The sequence below is a fragment of the Phyllostomus hastatus genome, unplaced genomic scaffold (assembly GCF_019186645.2).
Source record: "Phyllostomus hastatus isolate PE091 unplaced genomic scaffold, TTU_PhHast_1.1 phas_contig_98, whole genome shotgun sequence".
In the NCBI taxonomy this organism is placed as follows: Eukaryota; Metazoa; Chordata; class Mammalia; order Chiroptera; family Phyllostomidae; genus Phyllostomus; species Phyllostomus hastatus.
Window position 1 is genome coordinate 272827 of NW_025333999.1, and position 18901 is coordinate 291727.

At 50.0% G+C, this 18901-nt stretch overlaps 1 protein-coding gene across 3 annotated transcripts in view; it reads right to left on the reverse strand.

The window, feature by feature from the left end:
• OLFM2 (olfactomedin 2) overlaps positions 1–18697 on the reverse strand; it is a 69176-nt gene extending 50479 nt beyond the window's left edge. The window contains exon 1 of one of the 3 annotated variants that reach the window (XM_045853183.1): positions 18562–18697. In XM_045853183.1, the coding sequence (XP_045709139.1) occupies positions 18562–18624 (63 nt within the window). In that variant the 5' untranslated portion in view covers positions 18625–18697. The other 2 variants (XM_045853184.1, XM_045853182.1) reach the window with 2 other exon arrangements.
• Positions 18698–18901: the final 204 nt, after the last annotated feature.

Genomic DNA, 18901 nt, shown 5'->3' on the forward strand with positions numbered 1-18901 from the left:
CTTTCTCACCCCCCATTCACACACACCCCCCACAGACACACGGAAACCCATGCACAGAGAGACACATCAGGACAGACGCTGAGGCATCATGTATGATTCACACACTAGCTTCAAGTCTGAGTTTGCACTGATACCCCTCACCTGTGCCAAGCCCAGGGCAATCCCCCCACCCCCGGGGGCTGGGCGAAGCCCGGGCAAAGGGCATGGCACACCCTCTCCCCTTGCCTGAAACTCTCGGGAGCAAAGACCCCTTTTCGTTCATGGAAGGGACAGAAAGAAGCAGCGTGGTAGCCTTTGGGGCTAAACAGAGTTGCTGGGGAAGTTGGGGCAAAATCGAGCGGGAGAGGAAGCCCACGCATCCCAGCTCCACCTATCGGGAGGACTCCGGCAAACAGACTGAAGAGGGGACAGGGTGGGAGGGGCACATCCGGAGGAGATGGAGGGAAGTTTGCAATGGAGGCTGCCTCCTCCCCTCACCCGGGGACACCAGGACCACCGCTACTAACCCCGACTGGGTTCCCTTCCCTCCCCTCAAGCTCCACCGCAGGGGAGCGGGAGGACGAAGGTGATGGAGGATAGGATAGCGTGGGGGAGGGGCAACGCTGGAGCTTCTGGGGGCAGCGTAGGCCCCTGCCCCAGGCTGAAACCCTTCTACATCCTACGGAGGGCAAGTTACGGGGATAAATATTCAGATTCAGCACGTGGTGAGCAGGTAATGAAGAGTGAGGTCCTGGGGTGGCGGGGGGCGATAAGAGAGGAAACGATAGATAGACAAAAAGGAGATACAAAGTCAGAGGCAGTGCAACAGAGACAGAGACAGGGAGAGACGTAAATAGAGGAGCGCACCAGAGGGAAAACAGACCGGGAGACAGACAGACAGACAGACACACTGGACTGTTCAGAGACACCGACACAAACAGGCAGAGACCCCGAGGCGGAGGCACTCGGAGATCCCGAGGCTGCGGGGCTCCGAGGCAGGGTCCCTCTCGGAGGGGCGGAACCTCCCCCCGGCTCTGCCCCACTCAGCCCCGACCCTCGCCGCCTCCACCCCGGGCCGGAGCGAGCCCTGTACGTTGTTGCCACTCGGACACTGCTCAGTAACAATAAATAATAACAGCAGCAGCGATGATGAGCAGCGCGGAGTTAGCTGAGGGTCGCGAGGCCCCTCCGCCAGTGCGTTTGGCCCCCAGCCCCGGAAGAGCGCTCCCGGGCAGGGAAGCTGGGGGACCGGGGTCCCCGGGGGCTGCGGCGGCGGCACCGGCACCACGCCCCCCGGGAGCGCCCCCAGCGCGGCGGCCACTCACGATTTTCTCGGAGGCGCCGGCACGGGACACTGTGCCGTTGAGCCCCACGAGCGAGGGCAGCGTCTGCGACATCCAGTTGGTGACCATGGCCATGGTGCTGAGCACGGCCCCGATCTTGAGCAGCGGCACCGACATCGCGCCCCCGCCTCATGCCCCGCGGCCGCCCGCCGCGCGTCCCTTCTCCCGCCCGCCGCCTGGCGCTCCGTCCCTCGCCGCCCAGCCAACCCGGGCGCGCGAGCGCGAGCTGGGGTCCGGGACCGGCCGGCCGGGGGGGTCTCCGGGACGCGGGCTGCGGCTCAGCGCGCCGGGCGGGCTCCGTTTATAAAGCACCGGCTCGACTCCCGCCCCCTCCCGCGCCTCCGCGCCGGGCACTTCCAGCCGCTGTGACGTCACGGCTCAGGCCCGGAGCCCGGGGGGTGGCGCCGGGGGGCGCCCGGACTGTCCCAGACCCTCCCCCGGCCAAGCCGCTCCCCTGCCCGGGACCATCCCACCCCGAGAGGTAGCACTGCGCCGTCCCCATGGCCCCAGCCCAGCGACGCGGCATTCCCAGACCCGCCCCCATCGGCGTTCCCGCCCCCCACCAGCGGGGTCTCCCCCCGCCCCCCACCAGCGGTGTCCCCAGGCTACCTTCAGCGCACAGAACCCCAGTGCTTGGCCCACCTCGGCCACCCAAAGCTGGCAGGGGACCAGTCCCAAATCCCCACCCATCTCCTGTTAGGACAGCGACCCCGGCTCTCTAACACCCGGGAGGACAGGTGTGAGGGTCTATGGGGGGCGAGACTCTGGTGCGCCCCCATGAATCCAGCAGCCCAGAGTTTCCTTTTCCTTGCGGAAAGGGCAACTCTTTGGGGACTACTTTGGGGACCACTGGGTCGTTTTGGAACGAGGGAAGCCCAGAGTGGCGGGTCCGAAGCCGGTAGACGCGGTGATCTGGATAAAGATGCGGAAAAGAGGGTCACTAGGTCAGCAGGAGGATTCCCCAGTGCACCCAGGGGCGGCATTAAGACCCGTGCGGCGGAGACAGGAGCTAGCCTTTTGCAGACAAGTCCCAGGTGGCTCTCCACTCACAACTTGAACTTGGGGTGGGGGCGGGTAACTGATGCTTGCGACTTTCTCCACGCCCCAGGGCCCCAGCGCCCCCGCTTTGGGGAGCGGAGAGTGCAGAGCCCCCGCACCTCCCACCCACGCACCAGCCGGCGGCGGGAGTGGCGGGGGCGGCGGGGGCGGCGGGGGCGGCGAAGCTGCGGGAGAAGCGCCCGGCGGGTTTAATTTCCTCTGTTTTCCCTGCGCTCACGCCCCCTCCTGGCGCTCCGGCATCACCTCGCGCCGCCGCCGCCGCTGCCGCCGCCGCCGCCACCGCCGTCTGGAGGCGGCGATGACTCAGGCTTTTGCAGGGCTCGCCTGGAGAATAGCCCTTAACATGGGAGTGCGGGTCTTGAACTGTCCTTTTTCTGACACCGAGAGGGAGGTTCTGCCCCTGTGTCACCTCCTGCAATGACCTCTCTGCTTCAGTTTCCTCCTCTGCAAAGTGGGTTGTTGTGAGGACTCTGATATGTGTAAAGGACTCCATTGTCCCAAGAATCAAGTGAAAGGTATATTGAGCATCTGTGTCCCAGACACTGTGAACCACAAACAAAATGCCTGCCTTTGTGGAGCCGAACATTCTGTGGAGTGAATCACACAAGAAATAGGAAAACAAAAGTAAAATAAGACACAGAGATTCAAGTGGAGCAGAAGAATAAATAGGGGAGTAAACTTGAAACAGGGTCGTTGGGGAAAGTGACATCTGGGAGGAGACCTGCAGAAGGTGAGGGAGGGAGCCGCGTGGACAGGGGAGGGAAGAGTTCCCGGCAATGGGAACGGCAAGCGCCAAGGCCCGGGCAGGAGGGTAGGTGTTCAAGGAACAGGAAGGCAGCCGGTGTGATTGGAGCACGGCGAGCTGGGGACAGTGCGGGGAGATGGGGCTTGGAAAGCATTTTGCAGGGTGACTGGGAGATGGTGAGTGTTTTATAAATAGTAGCTGCCATCCTTATTATTATTTGCAACTGATGGCGAGCTTAAAAAAAATGAGATGCGCCCTTACCTACTTGTACTACAGCTTGCATTTATGAGTGCTGAACACGATGCAAATGTGCTTGCTGAGCAGTTACCGCACCCTCCCATGAAAAGTACAGTGACTTTCCTATTTACACGGCACTAAACGGCTCAAAAAGGAGAGGGGACCGGGTCAAAGTGACCCAGCAGGTAAGTGTGGGCCCAAGATTTGAACTCGGGTGTGTCTGATACTAGACACCAAAGCCACTAGGCTCCAGGCCTCCTAGCTTAGAGAATGAGGGACTGAGTGACACTCTCATTCGTGCACTGTGGGTGTATGCTGTAGGAAACTGCCCCGGCTCCTTTCAGCCAGGCTTCTCCAAGGAGGTTTACACTCACATCTGCCCTTGCTGTCTCTGCTTCTTCACCTCCCACCTCCTCCATCTTTCTGAAACTCCTCTCATCATAGGGGCCAATGACCTTTCAATTTGCTCATCCCACAGCCTCACACTGGCCCTCATTTAGTCACTCCCACAAGTGAGTCTTCATGGAGCGTTCCCTCTTTCTTGAAAGTCATTTGTCCCTTGATTTCAAAAATCTTAACATTTTCTAGTTCTGCCCCCACTTCTCTAGCTGCACCACCACTGTCTCCTGTCTTCTCTCTAGTTACATCTCCCAGGCTTTTGCTGTAGATTTCCAGCCCCTCTCTGTACACTTAGTGTAGACCACCACACCCACTCTCAGGGTTTTGGTTCCATCTGGCCTCAGGACCTTTGAACTTGCTGTCCTTTACCCAGCACATTATTACCACAGATACACATATGGTTTGTTCATTTACTTACTTCACTTATATTAATGTTCTAGCATCTGGGTAAAAAACATGCTCTACCATTCTCCAGAAAACTACACTTCCCAGGTTCCCTTGCACATTGGCTCCCTATTAGATTCATCCAATAGGAGGCACTGGAGGGAGATTGGAGAGTGGGGAGGAAGGAAGAAGCTGGGGTATTTCTCTTTCTGCTTGTGGCCAGGGTGTGTCCTGACATCATGGTTACACACCCTCCATGGTGCCAGCTCCCACACAAAAGCCCCTTTCTCATCATACCACCCTTTTTCATGCCCCTCTAACAGCTGTGTACTGTGGCTAATTGCTGGATTCCCTGATCAGTTTGGCTTCTCAACTCTTCCATCTCACACTCAACCAGTTTCCTGTATTAAATTCCCTCTTTGAAACCCTGGACTAGTCTGTTACCCTGACCAGACTCTGAGTGATATGGCCATTACAGACCTTCCCTGGCCACCTCATCTACAAACAGCAGCCCCCACCACTCTCTGTCTCTTACACTGCTCTATTTTTTTAAAACAGCATGTGACATTATAATTTTATTTGTTTATGGTCTGTCTTCTCCACTAGACTTGCAACTTCACAAGGGCACCTACATGTCTATATTCTTCACAACTATAACCGCAAGACTTAGGACAGTCATTGGCACCTAGTAGATGCCCAAGAAACTATTTACTGACTAAATGAATCTACAGCTGAGGCCTCCCAAAAGTCTATGTACGGCCCAGATCTCCCCCTGGAACTCAGATCCCCATGCCCATCTGCTTCTTGGACACCTCCACTTGTGTATTTTACAGAACTAATAGCACGTGGCATCCACCAGAACAACCTCACTCAAAAAGGCAGTATCACCCTGGCTGGTGTGTCTCGGTTGGTTGGAGCATCATTCTGCAGCCAAAAGGTTATGGCTTCAGTTCCTGGTCAGGGTGCATGCCTGGGTTGTGGGTTCAATTCCCAGTCCAGGCACATACAAGAGGCAACTGATCGATGCTTCTTTCTTGCATTGATGTCTCTCCCTTCCTCTCTCCCTTCATCTCTCTCTAAAAGCAATGAAAAAATGTCCTCAGGTGAGGATTTGAAAAATGGGGAGGGAGGCAATACCAAGTATTGGTAATGATATGGCAAAGCCCATTGCAAGTGGGAATATAAAACATTGCCACCAGTTTGAGAAACAATTTAGCAGTTTCCTAAAAAGTTAAACTTCCCACAAGACCCAACAATTCTATCAATTCCATCTACCCAAGAGAAATAAAAACATGTCCATGGAAAGGCTTATATATGAATATTCAAAGCAGCATTTTTCATAATGAAGGAAATGACCCAAATGCCCATCAACTGGTGAATGGATAAACTCTGGTCCATCCATATAATGGAATGCCATTAAACAATAAAAAGAAATGAACTACTGATACATGTTACAACATGGATAAGCCTCAAAAATAATTTGGCTAGACCTGGCTGTGTGGCTCAGTTGAGTGGAGTGTTGTCCCATGCACCAAAAGGTTGCAGGTTCAATCCCTGATCAGGGTACATCCCTAGGTCCAGGGTTCAATCCCAGGTCAGGGTGCATACAGTAGGCAAAAAATTGGTGTCTGTCTGTCTCTCCTCTTTCGCAAATCAAAAATACATACACTCAAATGAGGATTTTTTAACACAGAATCACAAAATATTTGGCTAAGTGAAAGAAGCAAGACAATCACTAATTTGAAGCAATATCATAATTTCAGGTTGGAGAGAGGATGGACTACAAATGGGCATGAGGGACCTTATGGAGCGGGGAGATAGAAATGTCCTAAAACTGAATTAGGGTGATGTTTGCACAACTCTGTAAATTTACTAAAAGCCATTGAATTTCACCCTTAAACAGATGGATGTTATGGTATGTAAGTTATACTTCAATAAAACTGTTAAAAGAGAAGAACATTCTTGAACTTTTCCTGCACGCCCCCTTCCCTGAGGCGCCCTGACTTGTACGGACAGGAGAATGACTTCTTCCTTAAATTTTTCACCCCATGTGCCTTGCTTTCCAGGAACATGGCCCAGGTGTACCCACAGTTCTTGCCACAGATCTTGCTCCCTTTTACCCCCTTGTTCTCCCTTCCTGCTCCTTCATCCAAGTCAGCACCGATGCTGGCTTATTTTGATGCAGAAATATCTCCAAAAAGGGTCTCCTCCTCTCCATCACCACTGTCACTCTAAGCATGGTGTTTGGGAGTGCTGTGAATTGAATGTTTGTGTTCTCCCAGATTCATATGCTGAAGCCCTAACCCCCAAGGTGGCAGCACTATATTAGGAGATGTGGTGTTTGGGAGGCGATTAGATCATGAAGGTGAAGCCCTCACCAATGGGATTAGTGCTCTTATAAAAGAAACCCCTCACCCTTTCCACCATGTGAGGTCACAGCGAGCAGACACTATCTATGAACCAGGAAGTGGGCCCTCACCAGGCACTGTGTCTGCTGGCACCTTGATCTTGGACTTCCCAGCCTCCAGAGCTGTGAAGTGTAAATCTGTGTTGCTTAGAAACCACCCGGTCTGTGGTATTCTGTTATAGCAGCCTGAATGCATTAAGACTGGGAGCCATGGAAAGTAATATGTTTTTACCCAAAAAATTCCCAGGAGGAATAAGGTCATAACTGTCAAAAACCATAACAATAATTGCTAAGGTTTATTAAATACTTATGTACTACACATCGTTTGTGGTGATGTAATAACTCAACCCTCAGAATACGACTATGAAGTACATAGGATTAGAATTCCTATAATTCTCATTTTTAAAATGAGGAAATAGAAACACAGAGATGCTAACAAATTTCCCCAAAGGCCTCCAGGATTCTATCCTGGGCAGACAGGACAGGGTGCTGGGCCATTCAGACCCATTCCTAGATTGTACATTCTAAACGTGAAAGGGAAACAATAAAGCTTTTAGAAGACAATATGGAACATCTTCATTATTCTAGGGTAAGCAAAGATCACTGAAACTGAACAGTAACAAGCACTAACCCTGAAAGAAAAATTATTTGAACTACATTAAGATTTAGAATTGTGCCCTGGCTGGTATGGCTCAGTGGTTGAATGCTGGCCTGAGGATCAACGGGTCACCGGTTCAATTCCCAGTCAGGGCACATGCCTGGGTTTCGGGCCAGGTCGCCGGTGTGGGGGCACACAGGAGGCAACCACACATTGATGTTTCTCTCCCTCTCTTCCTCCCTTCCCCTCTCTAAAAAATAAATAAAATGTTTAAAAAAAGATTTAAAAATTTCATTGGTCAAAGTTCCCATGTTGAGAATGAGAAGACAAGCCACAGGGTAAGAGGAGGTATATTCAATATTTATGTCTAACAAACAACTCACATCCTGATTTTATATTTGTATAAATATGTAGGGATAGATAGATGAGATAGTCCTACAAACCAACAAGAACAAGGCAGACAGCTTTCTAGAGAAATGGGCAAAAGACTTGAATGGACATTTTGCAAATGGAAATATCTGAATGGTCAATAAATATGCGAAGCCCTGGCTGGTGTCACTCAGTGGATTGAGCGCTGGCTTGAGAACTGAAATGTCGCCGGTTACATTTCCAGTCAGGGCACCACGCCTGGTTTGCAGGCCAGGTCCCCTCACATACACATCGATGATTCTGTCCCTCTCTTTCTCCCTGTCTTCCCTTTTCTCTGAAAATAAATGACTAGAATATTTTTAAAAATTAAACATGAAAAGATAGCACAATTAGTCATCAGGAAATGTACATTAAACCCATGCCCTGGCCAGGTGGCTAAACAGGTTGGAGCATTGTCCCGTGCACCAAAAGTTTATGGGTTTGATTCCTGGTCAGGACACCCACCTAGGTTTCAGGTTTGATACCTGGTCCTGGCACACGCAAGAGGCAACTGATCGATGTTTCTCTTTCACATCCACGTTTCTCTCTTTCTCTCCCCACCCCCTGAAATCAATAAATATATCCTCAAGTGAGGATTTAAAAAAATTAAACCCACAATGTGATATCACTACACACCCATCAGAATGTCTAAAATGAAAAGGAATACCATATACATCCATTTCCAACCTAGCCAATAGCGTTCTTATAAACAGAGTGAATGTTCCTAAAACCTTGTGGACACTGTAGGAGGTGTGGCAAGCATCAATCCCACAAAGTAACAGTACGAGAAGGGCACTGAGCTCTGTACGCGCAGGGAAAGCAGAGGGAAAGCAGCGTTCAGGCAGGAAGCAGCAAGGCTGAGGTGGGCGGATGTGTCGAGCCTGACTGCAGATCTAAGAGAAAGCTGGCTGTTCAGAAACGCTAGCAGTTTGAACTGGAAGGAAGTAAGACGAGAAAGGGCCAAGCGATCCAGGTCTCAGCTTCACATTTTGTTTCATTATGTAACAATAAAATCCCGAGGATGTGGTCAAAAAAAGAGAAAGACAACGCCAGGTGTTTGGCGATGGTGTGGAACAACTGGAACGCTCAGGCAGTGCTGGTGGAAGAGTAAACAGGCAAACTCTTTGGACCCAAACAGAAGACCCTTTGGAACTTTGGAAGGCTGTTTGGCAGCATCTCCTAAAGCTCGATATACCCACCCCCTGCATGCCCCAGCAGCTCTACTCTCGGGTATGTACAGTTGAGTCTCATCATTTGCAGATCCCATGTCAGCAAGCTCGCCTACTCACTGCGGTTTATTGGTGACCCCACATCAATAGGCGCAGGGCTTTTGTGGTTGTTTGTAGACGTGCACGGAGTGGGTCACCCACCCACAGGTTCCCAGCTGAGGTCCAACACGGCCATGCTCTGCCTTCTTGTTTCAGTTCTAACCGTATACAGGTCCTTTTCCCTCTACTTAGTGCCAGACTGTCCCCATGTTCGTGTTTTTTATTGGTGATTTCTGTTTTAAGTGGCTCCCACACATAATGCTGAAGAGCTGTCTGGTGGCTCTAGGCACAAGAAGGCTGTGACGTGTCTTCATGAGAAAATACGTCTGGTCAATAAACTTCACTCAGGTACAAGTCGTACCACCTTGGCTGTGAGTTCGATGCTAACAGACCAACAACATATGTTAAATAAGGTGTTTTAAAACAGAAACATATAAAACAAGGCTGCTATTGTTTGGTGCACAAATATGCTGTGACCACAGGTTTGCAGGAATCTCACCCTGCGATGATTCAGTGTCCTCAGGGTCTTCATAGAGCAGATCTACCATGAATAAAGAGAATCCACTGAGCGTGCATACCCGGGCATTCACTGCAGACGTGTGTCAGAGAGTCTATAGCAGCACTGTTTGTGCCAGCCAGAAGCTACCAGCCCGAATGCCGAGAAAGGGCAGACCAGCTGTGCCATGGTGCGGTCACACAGCGGGACACAGTGAAGAGGTAGGAACGTGCAATCTATCACAAAACAACAGCTTGAAGGAATCTTACAAACATTATGCTGAGCAAAAGAAACTGGACACCAAACACTACATACTTAATGACTTTGTTAAGTCAAAAAGTGGGTCAAACTTCTGTGGTGGGACATGTCAGGTCCGCAGTTACACCTGGGGTGTGGGTGGCACTGGGGAGGAGCCTGAGGGGACCTCTGGATTTTTGCAAAGTTCTGTTCCTTGACCTGGTGTGGTAACACTATGTCACTTCAAGACAATTTATGAAGCTGCACTTTTATAATTTGTGCATGTCTCTAGCTAGGTTTTATGTCAAGAAGAAAATTTACTCAAAAGTATAAATTAAAGTATTAAGCATAAAACATAGGTTTGATCTCTGTTTGATGGGCAGCAGGTTAAAAATAGCAGGGCCTTCCAGGAGAAAGTCTAGAAAATACAAACCAGCAAAACTAAGTGTCGTTTGCAATAAGCCAAGTGGGCTCTGTCAGCGGGGCCTCTGTGGTGTTCCATTCACACATAAGGAGGCATGAATTCATGTCCACACATACACAGCTCCCGTCCCTCAGAACACGGATGGTGTGAGCTTTTTGGCCTGTGGCTAGTTTTAGTTTTTTTCTTGGTTACAGCAGGTTTCAGGAAATGGTGTTGAAACATGTCTCCTTTCCACCACCCTCCCCCCTCGGAAGAGCTGTTTTTTGTTTGTTTTTTTTTCTCTACTCTGAACACCGGCTCTCTTTCTGGTCATCTCTGCTTTCCTACCTGGTTCAGAATTCCAGGAGGAGGCAGGAAGGAGACAATAGGTCTTGTTAAGGACTTCAGACATCAGACAAGGAGAAGTACCCTCCCTGCACCCCCCACCCCCAAGCATTCGTCTCTCTCGCTGTGCCTCTGGCCGCCACCAATCTGCCTCAGGCCTTGTCAGCTCCTGAAATAATTCTCTCTTCACACCTTTACTCTTCCCACTCCAGTCTGTCTTCCATGTTATAGCCAGAGGATCTGCCCCGCACACAAATGCAACCATGTCTCATTCCTGGCTTTAAAATCTCTTTAAACAACAACAAAAACCAACTGAAAAATGGACAAAGGACTTAACTAGATATTCCTCCAGAGAAGATGTACAAATGACCAATAACCATATGGAAAGATGCTCAACATCACTCACCCTTAATGATGTGCAAATTGAAGCCACAATGAGAGATCACCTCACACCCAACAGGACGAGCTAGAGTCACAAGTCAGGTAGTGACAAGTATTAGTGAGGACATGGGGAGAGTGGAGCCCTTGTGCACTGCTGGTGAGAATGGAAAATGATGCAGGCACTGTGGGAAACAGTATGGAAGTTCTTCAAAAAATTAAATACATTGTTGGCTCCGAGGGCTGCTTGTATGCTTACTTGGTGCGAACCTGGTACGTCCTTTGTGAAACAGCAGCTGAATTCCCAGCCAGGGAAGGAGTCAGACTGAGAACCACGATCATATTAATTTGAAGGTGGTGGGTCAGCATGGTTCTGGGGTGCAGTTTATGATTAAGAGGCATACACCACTTAGTCAATTAATGAATTTATTTAGTAAATTAAATTACTGGGAAAGACAGGGTTTCTTTGATGAGGCAGATCAGATTCCGATCTGAGGGCAGCCAACCAAGGAAACAGACACACCTGCACCATGGGAAAGGGAGGATGAAGACAGGAACGAGGTGCTGGAGCAGCAGGCGGGCGGGGTCCAGAGGAAGGAAGCAACCTGCCCCTTCACTCCAGACCTCTGTCCCTCCAGACCGAGAAGACGTCCTCAGTGAGAAAACCACCATTTGGTTCCACCACTCCCCAACTACTACAGTGTGCTTTTCTCTATCCTTTCATTTTCCCCCTTCCCCATTCCTTTATTGTACGTAAAGTAACAGGTGTATGCGCACAGCATTTGCATTTTTAACAAAATGACCAATGGTATGTTTCGATCAACCTCAAGTGGAGATGGGATGGAGAAAAATACTGGCTCTGTGAAAATACCCTCTTTATCCATTACTGAGAACTCAATTAGCTCTTATCTTTACATCCCAGTCAGTTATTTTGCTCACACTGTTTAACAAAAAAAGGACATCAAAATCCTTGCATACCTTGTTTGATTGCAGAATTTTAATGTTTTTCATTTATCATTGTAAAACTAAGGACAATTTTTTTCAAAGATTTTATTTATTTTTAGACAGAGGAGAAGGGAGGGAGAAAGAGAGGGAGAGAAACATCAATGTGTGGCTGCCTCTCATGCACCCCCAACTGGGGACCTGGCCTGCAACCCAGGCATGTGCCCTGGCTGGGAATAGAACCGGCAACTTTTTTGTTCATAGACCTGTGCTCAATCCACTGAGCCACACCAACCAGGGCCAATTTTGTAACTTTTTTTGTATGCAGCTGTTACATGTAGGGCAATCTTTAAGTAAGGATAAATTAAAAGAAATGCATCCTAGATAGCTTTTCCTTCAAGCCAAGTATCTTGTTTAAACTTTTCGTTTAAAATGAAAAATAGCCCTGGCTGGTGTGGATTGAGTGCTGGCCTGCAAACCAAAAGATCGCAGGTTTGATTCCCAGTCAGGGCACATGCCTGGGTTACAGGCCAGGTCCCAGGTAGGGGGCGTGTGAGAGGCAACCACACATTGATGTTTCTCTCCCCCTCTTTCTCTCTCTTTCTCCTCTCTAAAAAACTTAATAAAATCTTTTTAAAAAGAAAAACAATTAATTACATTATTACCATATAACCCAGCAGTCCCACTTCTGATATACAGGGCCAGCACAAATAACACCCCCTTTTATTACAAAACCATAAGCATGTAATTCTGTAACATAACAATATCACACGACATTTTAAGTGAAATGTTCAAATTAAAACTATGTTACTCCCATATTATTACCCTACTAACCACACTCAAGAAGGTGTTACTTCTGCCAGACCCTGTATATTCAAAAGACCTGGAAGAAAGGTCTAGAAAGATATTTGTCCACCATGTTCAAACAGCATTGCTCACAATAGCCAAAAGGTGGAAGCAACACAAGATCTACCAAAGGATGAATGGATAAACAAAATGTAGTATACATCTACAATGGAATCTTATTCAGCCTGAGAAAGAATGGAATTCCTTTCTACAATGTGGATGAACCTGGAGGACATTATTCTAAGTGAAGTAAGGCAGTTAACAACAAGAAAAATACTGTATGGTTCACTTATGTGAGTTCCTTAGAGGAAAATAAAGACAGAAAATAAAGTGTTTGCCAGGGGCTGGGGGAGGGAGGATGGAGAATTATTGATTAGTGGGGACAAAGTTTCAGTTCAGGAAGATGAAAAGAGTTCTAGAGATGGATGGTGGGGATGGTTGCACAAAAAATTCGAGTGTACTTAATGCCATTGAATTATAAACTTAAAATGGATAAGATGGTAAATTTTATGTGTATTTTGCTGATTAAAAAAAAAAGACCTTCTGTGTAAACATACACACACAGAGACACCCATGCACACACACATCCCATTCCATGGCTTCATTGCCAGCTCACTAAACTATAAAATCCTTAACCAGCTTTCAAGGCCCTTACAACCAGACCACAGCCTACCTGTCCAAGCTCACCTCCTTTCTCACCGCCCCGTGCACACCATCCCCCTTCCACCCAACTCCGATTTTCAGAACCCACCATGTGCTGTAAATCTTGCTGGCCTGGCCAACAACCTTCTCCTGCATGGAATGTCCACCCTCCAATCTTCACTCACTCACCTTTCAAGGCCCAAATCAAGTGCTACTTCCTCCAGGAAGCCTGCCTAACTCTTGACATTTTGCACATTGTACCATGTGCCTACCACATGCTCCCCAATTGGCCCTGAAAACTCCTCCACAGTGAGCTGTGTCACAGACCTTCACATCCCCAGTGCCTCACTTGATGTCTTTCACACAGGAATGACTAAAGAAATTAGGAACAGAAAGAATCTGGCTCACCTTGTGCACACCATGTGTTTTTCTTGGGAATAACCAGAACTCTCTCAGGGCCTAAAAGGTAAGGAGCTACTTATTTCCATTTCATCCTATGGCTTCAACTGCTTTGCCCTTTGGTTTCTGTCTTCCACACTGTGACTCCCTGTCTTCCCATCTGCTGGGCAGGGCTTAGATGCTAGCTTCCCAGGCTTGTTAGAACTGTGAGTAAAGTAAGAGTAAACAGGCACTGAAGAGCCCACTGAGGCGCCCATGCAAATACGCTTCTTTGCACAGACCTCATGGAATCTATTCTGACTTCTCTCTGCTTCATCTGGTTCCTCTTTGGTTTGTGACTGAGCTGGAGGGATGAGGTTGTAACATAGACCAGGCTTCTACTCTGGACATGAAGACACATCAGTGTTGCCAGACTAGATTTCCCAGAAAGTGGGAACAAAGTCTCCTGCTCCAGTCACAACTCCCTTCTCCTCAGCACAGCCAGACCCAACATGGAAGATTAAATCTTCCATCCCACCCCTTGAGAGCTCAAACTGTCACCCAGCCCTTGGAATCTGGTTTAAGGCTCAGCACACAGAAGTCTCCCAGCAAATGCTTCCTAAATAAGCACAAAAGGACAACAGCAAGCTACTGCCTCCAGGTGCTGACACTGAATTGTGAGGACACAAAGTCATTGCCACCCCAGCTGCTGGGCTCATGAGAAATCCACACACACCCACATGATCAACCCATGAGGACACAGAGGCACTGTGTGCACACACCACAAGCATGATTATGGCACACACATGTCTCTGTGCCCAGCTTGGCCAGTGTCACGTACACAATCGCTAAACATACACACACACTCCTATAGAGCCAGGGGTAAGGTGAGGCAAGTGATGTGAGCTGTGCAAGTGCAGAGTTGAATCTTGTCTTTATTTAAAATTTTGATATTTTTCTCATCGGTTTTTTAATTAATTTTAATTTTCTTAAGATATTGAATTAGGATATTATTTACCTCAGTTTTAGAACTTTTTGGTACCCCTTCAACTTTGCACCGCAGGGGAGTGCTTCATTTGCCTCACCCTGGAGGGGGCCCTGACACACACAGGGACAGTGGCTAGCACACCTTTGCCAGGTGTGTGACGCGCGCGCGCACACACACACACACACACACACACACACAGTCTCTGCACAAACCTCATTCCACCAGTAGGTGTCGCCCCAGCCCCTCTTTCTGGGCCCCAGAGCCCAGCCCTGATCTTCCCTTCCTTGGAAGAAAATGTCCAATTCACTTATTTTCTAGGAGTCCTTAAGATTTGCCTATTTGCCTTTACTAGCCTCCACCTGGGACATTTACATTTTCTAAAGGGGCCTGGGAAAACAGCATCTTAACCCCAAATAATGGTGCCCTATAATGTGGAATTTTAGGCACAGATGAAGAGGGGTTGTCCTGATGCTTCATATCCAGGAGCAGTGGTTGACTTGAAATGGGCAAGCGATGGTGCAAGAGCAGCGTGTTTTCCCCAGCTCTCCCTTGCACAATAGTCCCACGGTTTGAGGAAAAAAAATATTCTGTTGGAGGAGGAGGGGAATCCATTCATTCATTCATTCATTCAACAAATATTTGTTGAGCACCTATTAATGAACAAATAAACCATGTAAAGGTGGTGACAAAGGCTATGAAGAAAAATAACACAGCATGAGCTCAAAGAATGGCAGTAGGGAGGTTATTTTAGATGGATGTTTGAGGTGGGCCTCTCAGAGTAAATGACATTTAAGCAAAAGGAGAGAGAAGGAATCGAGTAGCTACCTGTGGGAACAGTGTCCCAGGTAGAGGGAATGGCAAGTGCAGAGGCCCTGAGGCATGCAATGCAAACTGAATTACCTCTCCTATCCTATCTTATGGGGATCCCAGGAAAGAGGTGACCCCAAACCCAGACAATGCCAAAGATGTAGCTAGATCTTAGGGGAAATCTAGTGGTCAGCTTTCCATCCTTCCCACATGGAAAGCTCTCTGGTAGCTTCAAGGCATTTATGGGCCACACCCAGAACATTCCAGACATACCCGTGGTGAGTGGACCACTCCTCTGACAGGTGCTACTCCCCTGCTGTCAGGGTCAAATCCAAACCTCTGCCCATAACCCACAAGTTCCCATGTGATCTACCCCCTCCTGACTGCCCCGGTTTTGTCTCCCTAAAAGTTCCCTTTTGCTCACTTCTCTCCAGCCATAACCAGCCTCCTCACTGCTCCTCAAACTCACCAAATTTGTTCCCACCTCAGGACCTTTGCACTTACTGTCCCCTGCCTTGAATGTTCTGCTCCTGGATACCCGGAAGGCTCCCTCTGTCACCTCTTTCACGTGTGGCCTCAAATGCCATCTCTTTAGAGACACTGTCCCTGGCCACACCTGCTAAAACAGCCCCTACCCCACCACGATTACTCTTCAATTCTCTTTCCCCTACTTATTCTTTGTGACACCTGCATTGTATCATACATTTAGTTTTGACATTGTATTATGTATTTATTTGGTTCTTGTCTGTCCTGCCAGAAGATTGGCTCCAGGAAGGCAGGGATTTGATTACTTGATTCATGGCTGCATTTCAGTGCTTAATCAAGTGTTGATTAAATGGAAGAATGAATGCTTCCTAGAAGGAACTCCTCGTAGCGCCCAGGACCAGGCAGGGACGGAGGGCGGGGGGGGGGGGGGGGGGCTCTGGTAAGCGATGGAGGGGGCAGAGAGGGGACAGAGCTACAATTCTGCAGAGGCCTTTCTTCCCTGCGGCGACACTCTGGTGGGCAAGCTAGGGCCTGAGGCTGATTTACGACACTGTAGTGCCCACTGTGGCCGCCTGGAGGAACTGCAGCCCAAGGTAGGAGCTCAAGCCCCGCCCCAGCGGATTATTCCGGTTTAGCCCTGCCCCATCCGCCATTTAGCCCCGCCCCCACTGTCCCCAGCTGTGTCCTGTCCCAAATGGCCCCGTTTAGCCCCGCCCCATGGAACCTCAAGTTAGCCCCGCCCCGATTCAACTCTCCCAGTCCTGGGGTCTGAAAGACTTACTGTCCAGCACCCCCAAGCCCATTTTGGCTGTAAAACAGGGAAACTGAGCCCCGTAGGGCTAGCAAGGGTAAGGGAGAATACCCAGCTGGTGGTTCCAAGGACCCTCCTTGGAAATCAAATTAAACGTCTTTCCTCATTCAGTTTTTCGCAGCAGATTCTCAAGTGTATGTTTCTTTGGTTTCTTGCCGCTTTCTCAGCTGACTCTCTACTTCTCTGTGGTTCACATATCAATTGAGCATCTACTGTGTGTAGCCTGATGCTAGGTGCTGAGCATGCTTCTTATCCCACCTAGTATGTGGGTCCTAAAGTGGGAAAACAGAGGAGTGCTAGAGGAAGGGAACCCCACAACCTCTCCTTGAGGCCTGAAAATCCAATCTAGACTCTGACTGTCCCTCCCAATGCCCCCTTCAGGTTGGGTACAGGGGTCTAATTCCTTTCTTTTCTTGACCAGGAAAGAGAAAGTGCCAGGACTTTTTCCTTGAAGCTTCTACCTAAACCCCCTCCAAGTGTCTACATAGGCACTGCCCTCAACCATGGAGGGGATTATTTTACAAGAGGGTAAACATGTGGGCTAAGAAACCAGACTGCCTCTGTTAAATCCTAGCTATGCCATTCCCAAGTGGTCTGAGCTTGAGCAAGTGACTTAATTTTTCTGTGCCTCAGTTTCTCCATCTGTTAAATAAGGATAACAATAGCACCCACCAGTGGGGTGCTGGGAAGATTAAATTACTTCGTTCATGCTGTGTGCTTGAAACTGCCAGCACATAATAAGCACTTAATAAATGTTCGCTGTGATGATCTTTTTTTTTTTTTTCAATTCCGGCTTCCCTCTGAGCTCCTACAGATCTGAGAACCTGAGGGTGCCTCCACCCCCAAGATGGAGGAGGAAAGAGGTTTCCCAACAGCTGAAGAAAGCTTGGACCCCCACGTTTTGCAAGGTGCCCCAAGCCTACCAAAGAGATGGGGTAACATGGAGAGGGAGACCTCCTTCTGTGAAAACATAATGGAGCGTCCGAGACACCAGTGACACACACACACACACACAGATGCATGGATGCACACATTTGCACACACAGCCCTTGCTCTTTACACCCCTTTTTAAGTGATTTACTCAAAGGCATTGCACAGCACACGGTCACCCCAAACCTCTCACATTGCTATACACCTGAAGACACACATTTTGTAAGACACCCAGGCAGGTGGACAGAGTCATGGGGACACTGTCACACGCTGTCCTCTACACACAGCTATAGCTGCCCAAATACCGCCAGGATTAAGAGTCCTCGCTTGCTGTCACATCACCAGTCACACAGAGTCACACAACTCCCCAGGCACAGCCTCACAAGCCTCACATTGTCACACCAACCCTCCAGCCACAGCCTCCCGCTGTCACACACAGACTCTCCCTCACATACAAACACCCTCCCTGATCACACCCAACTCACACAGTTGGACACACACCAGCACAGCCACACACACAAACTCTCAGTCACACCCAGCCATGACACAAAGACACACGTTTACCCAGCACCCCTCAGCACCTCACACATGTCCCCATCAGTCACTCACACGTGAGCCCCGCCCCCTTCTTCACATTGGGGGTGCAGGTGAGGAGTGGGGGGCTTCAGAAGCTGGGCGCCTCCAGCCGTGATGGGGGGAGTGAAGGGTAAGCAACATCCCAAAGCCCCCTGAAGTTCCCCCCCAACCCCACATCAGCTCCAGCGAGATGGCGGGCGTGGTGGGCTCCCGGTCACCGAGGAGTTGAGAACCCTGAAGCTGGGGTCAGACTGTCCCCAAACCATCTCAGCCTGAGGCTGGATCTGAAGCCCTCCTTCTTTTCCCCAAAGCCAGGGTGGGCATTCCAGCCCATCCCCCGCTGAGACCTCCGCCCCTCGCAGCCCCGGGGGGCCTCGTGGAGCCCCAAACCCCGTTTCTGCGGGAACCCTCTGAGCCCCCCTCCCCTCCTGGAGCCCTCTGCACCCGCACCTGCCTGCCGGGCCCCTACCTGTCCGGCGAGGCCTGAACACAGCAGCAGCAGCAGCAGCGGCAGGACCGTGAGCGGCCACATGACGCGCCCCCAGCCCGGCGTTCTGTCCCCCCGCCCACCCTGGCGGTGCCTCCTCGGCGCGGGGACGGGCACAGGCGCGACCCCGCCCGCCCCGCCGGGCGACCCTCCGCCACCGCCTCCCCGGCCTCGCCGGCGGCCGGGATTCCGCCCCGCCCCTGGCTCCCCTCACTCGCTGGGAGTCTTTGTTACGGGCTCCGCCCCCCGCCCCGCCCCCAGTTCATCTTAAGAGTGTTGCGGGTGGGGAAGTGGGGGATCCCGCACTGGGGACAGTACCTGG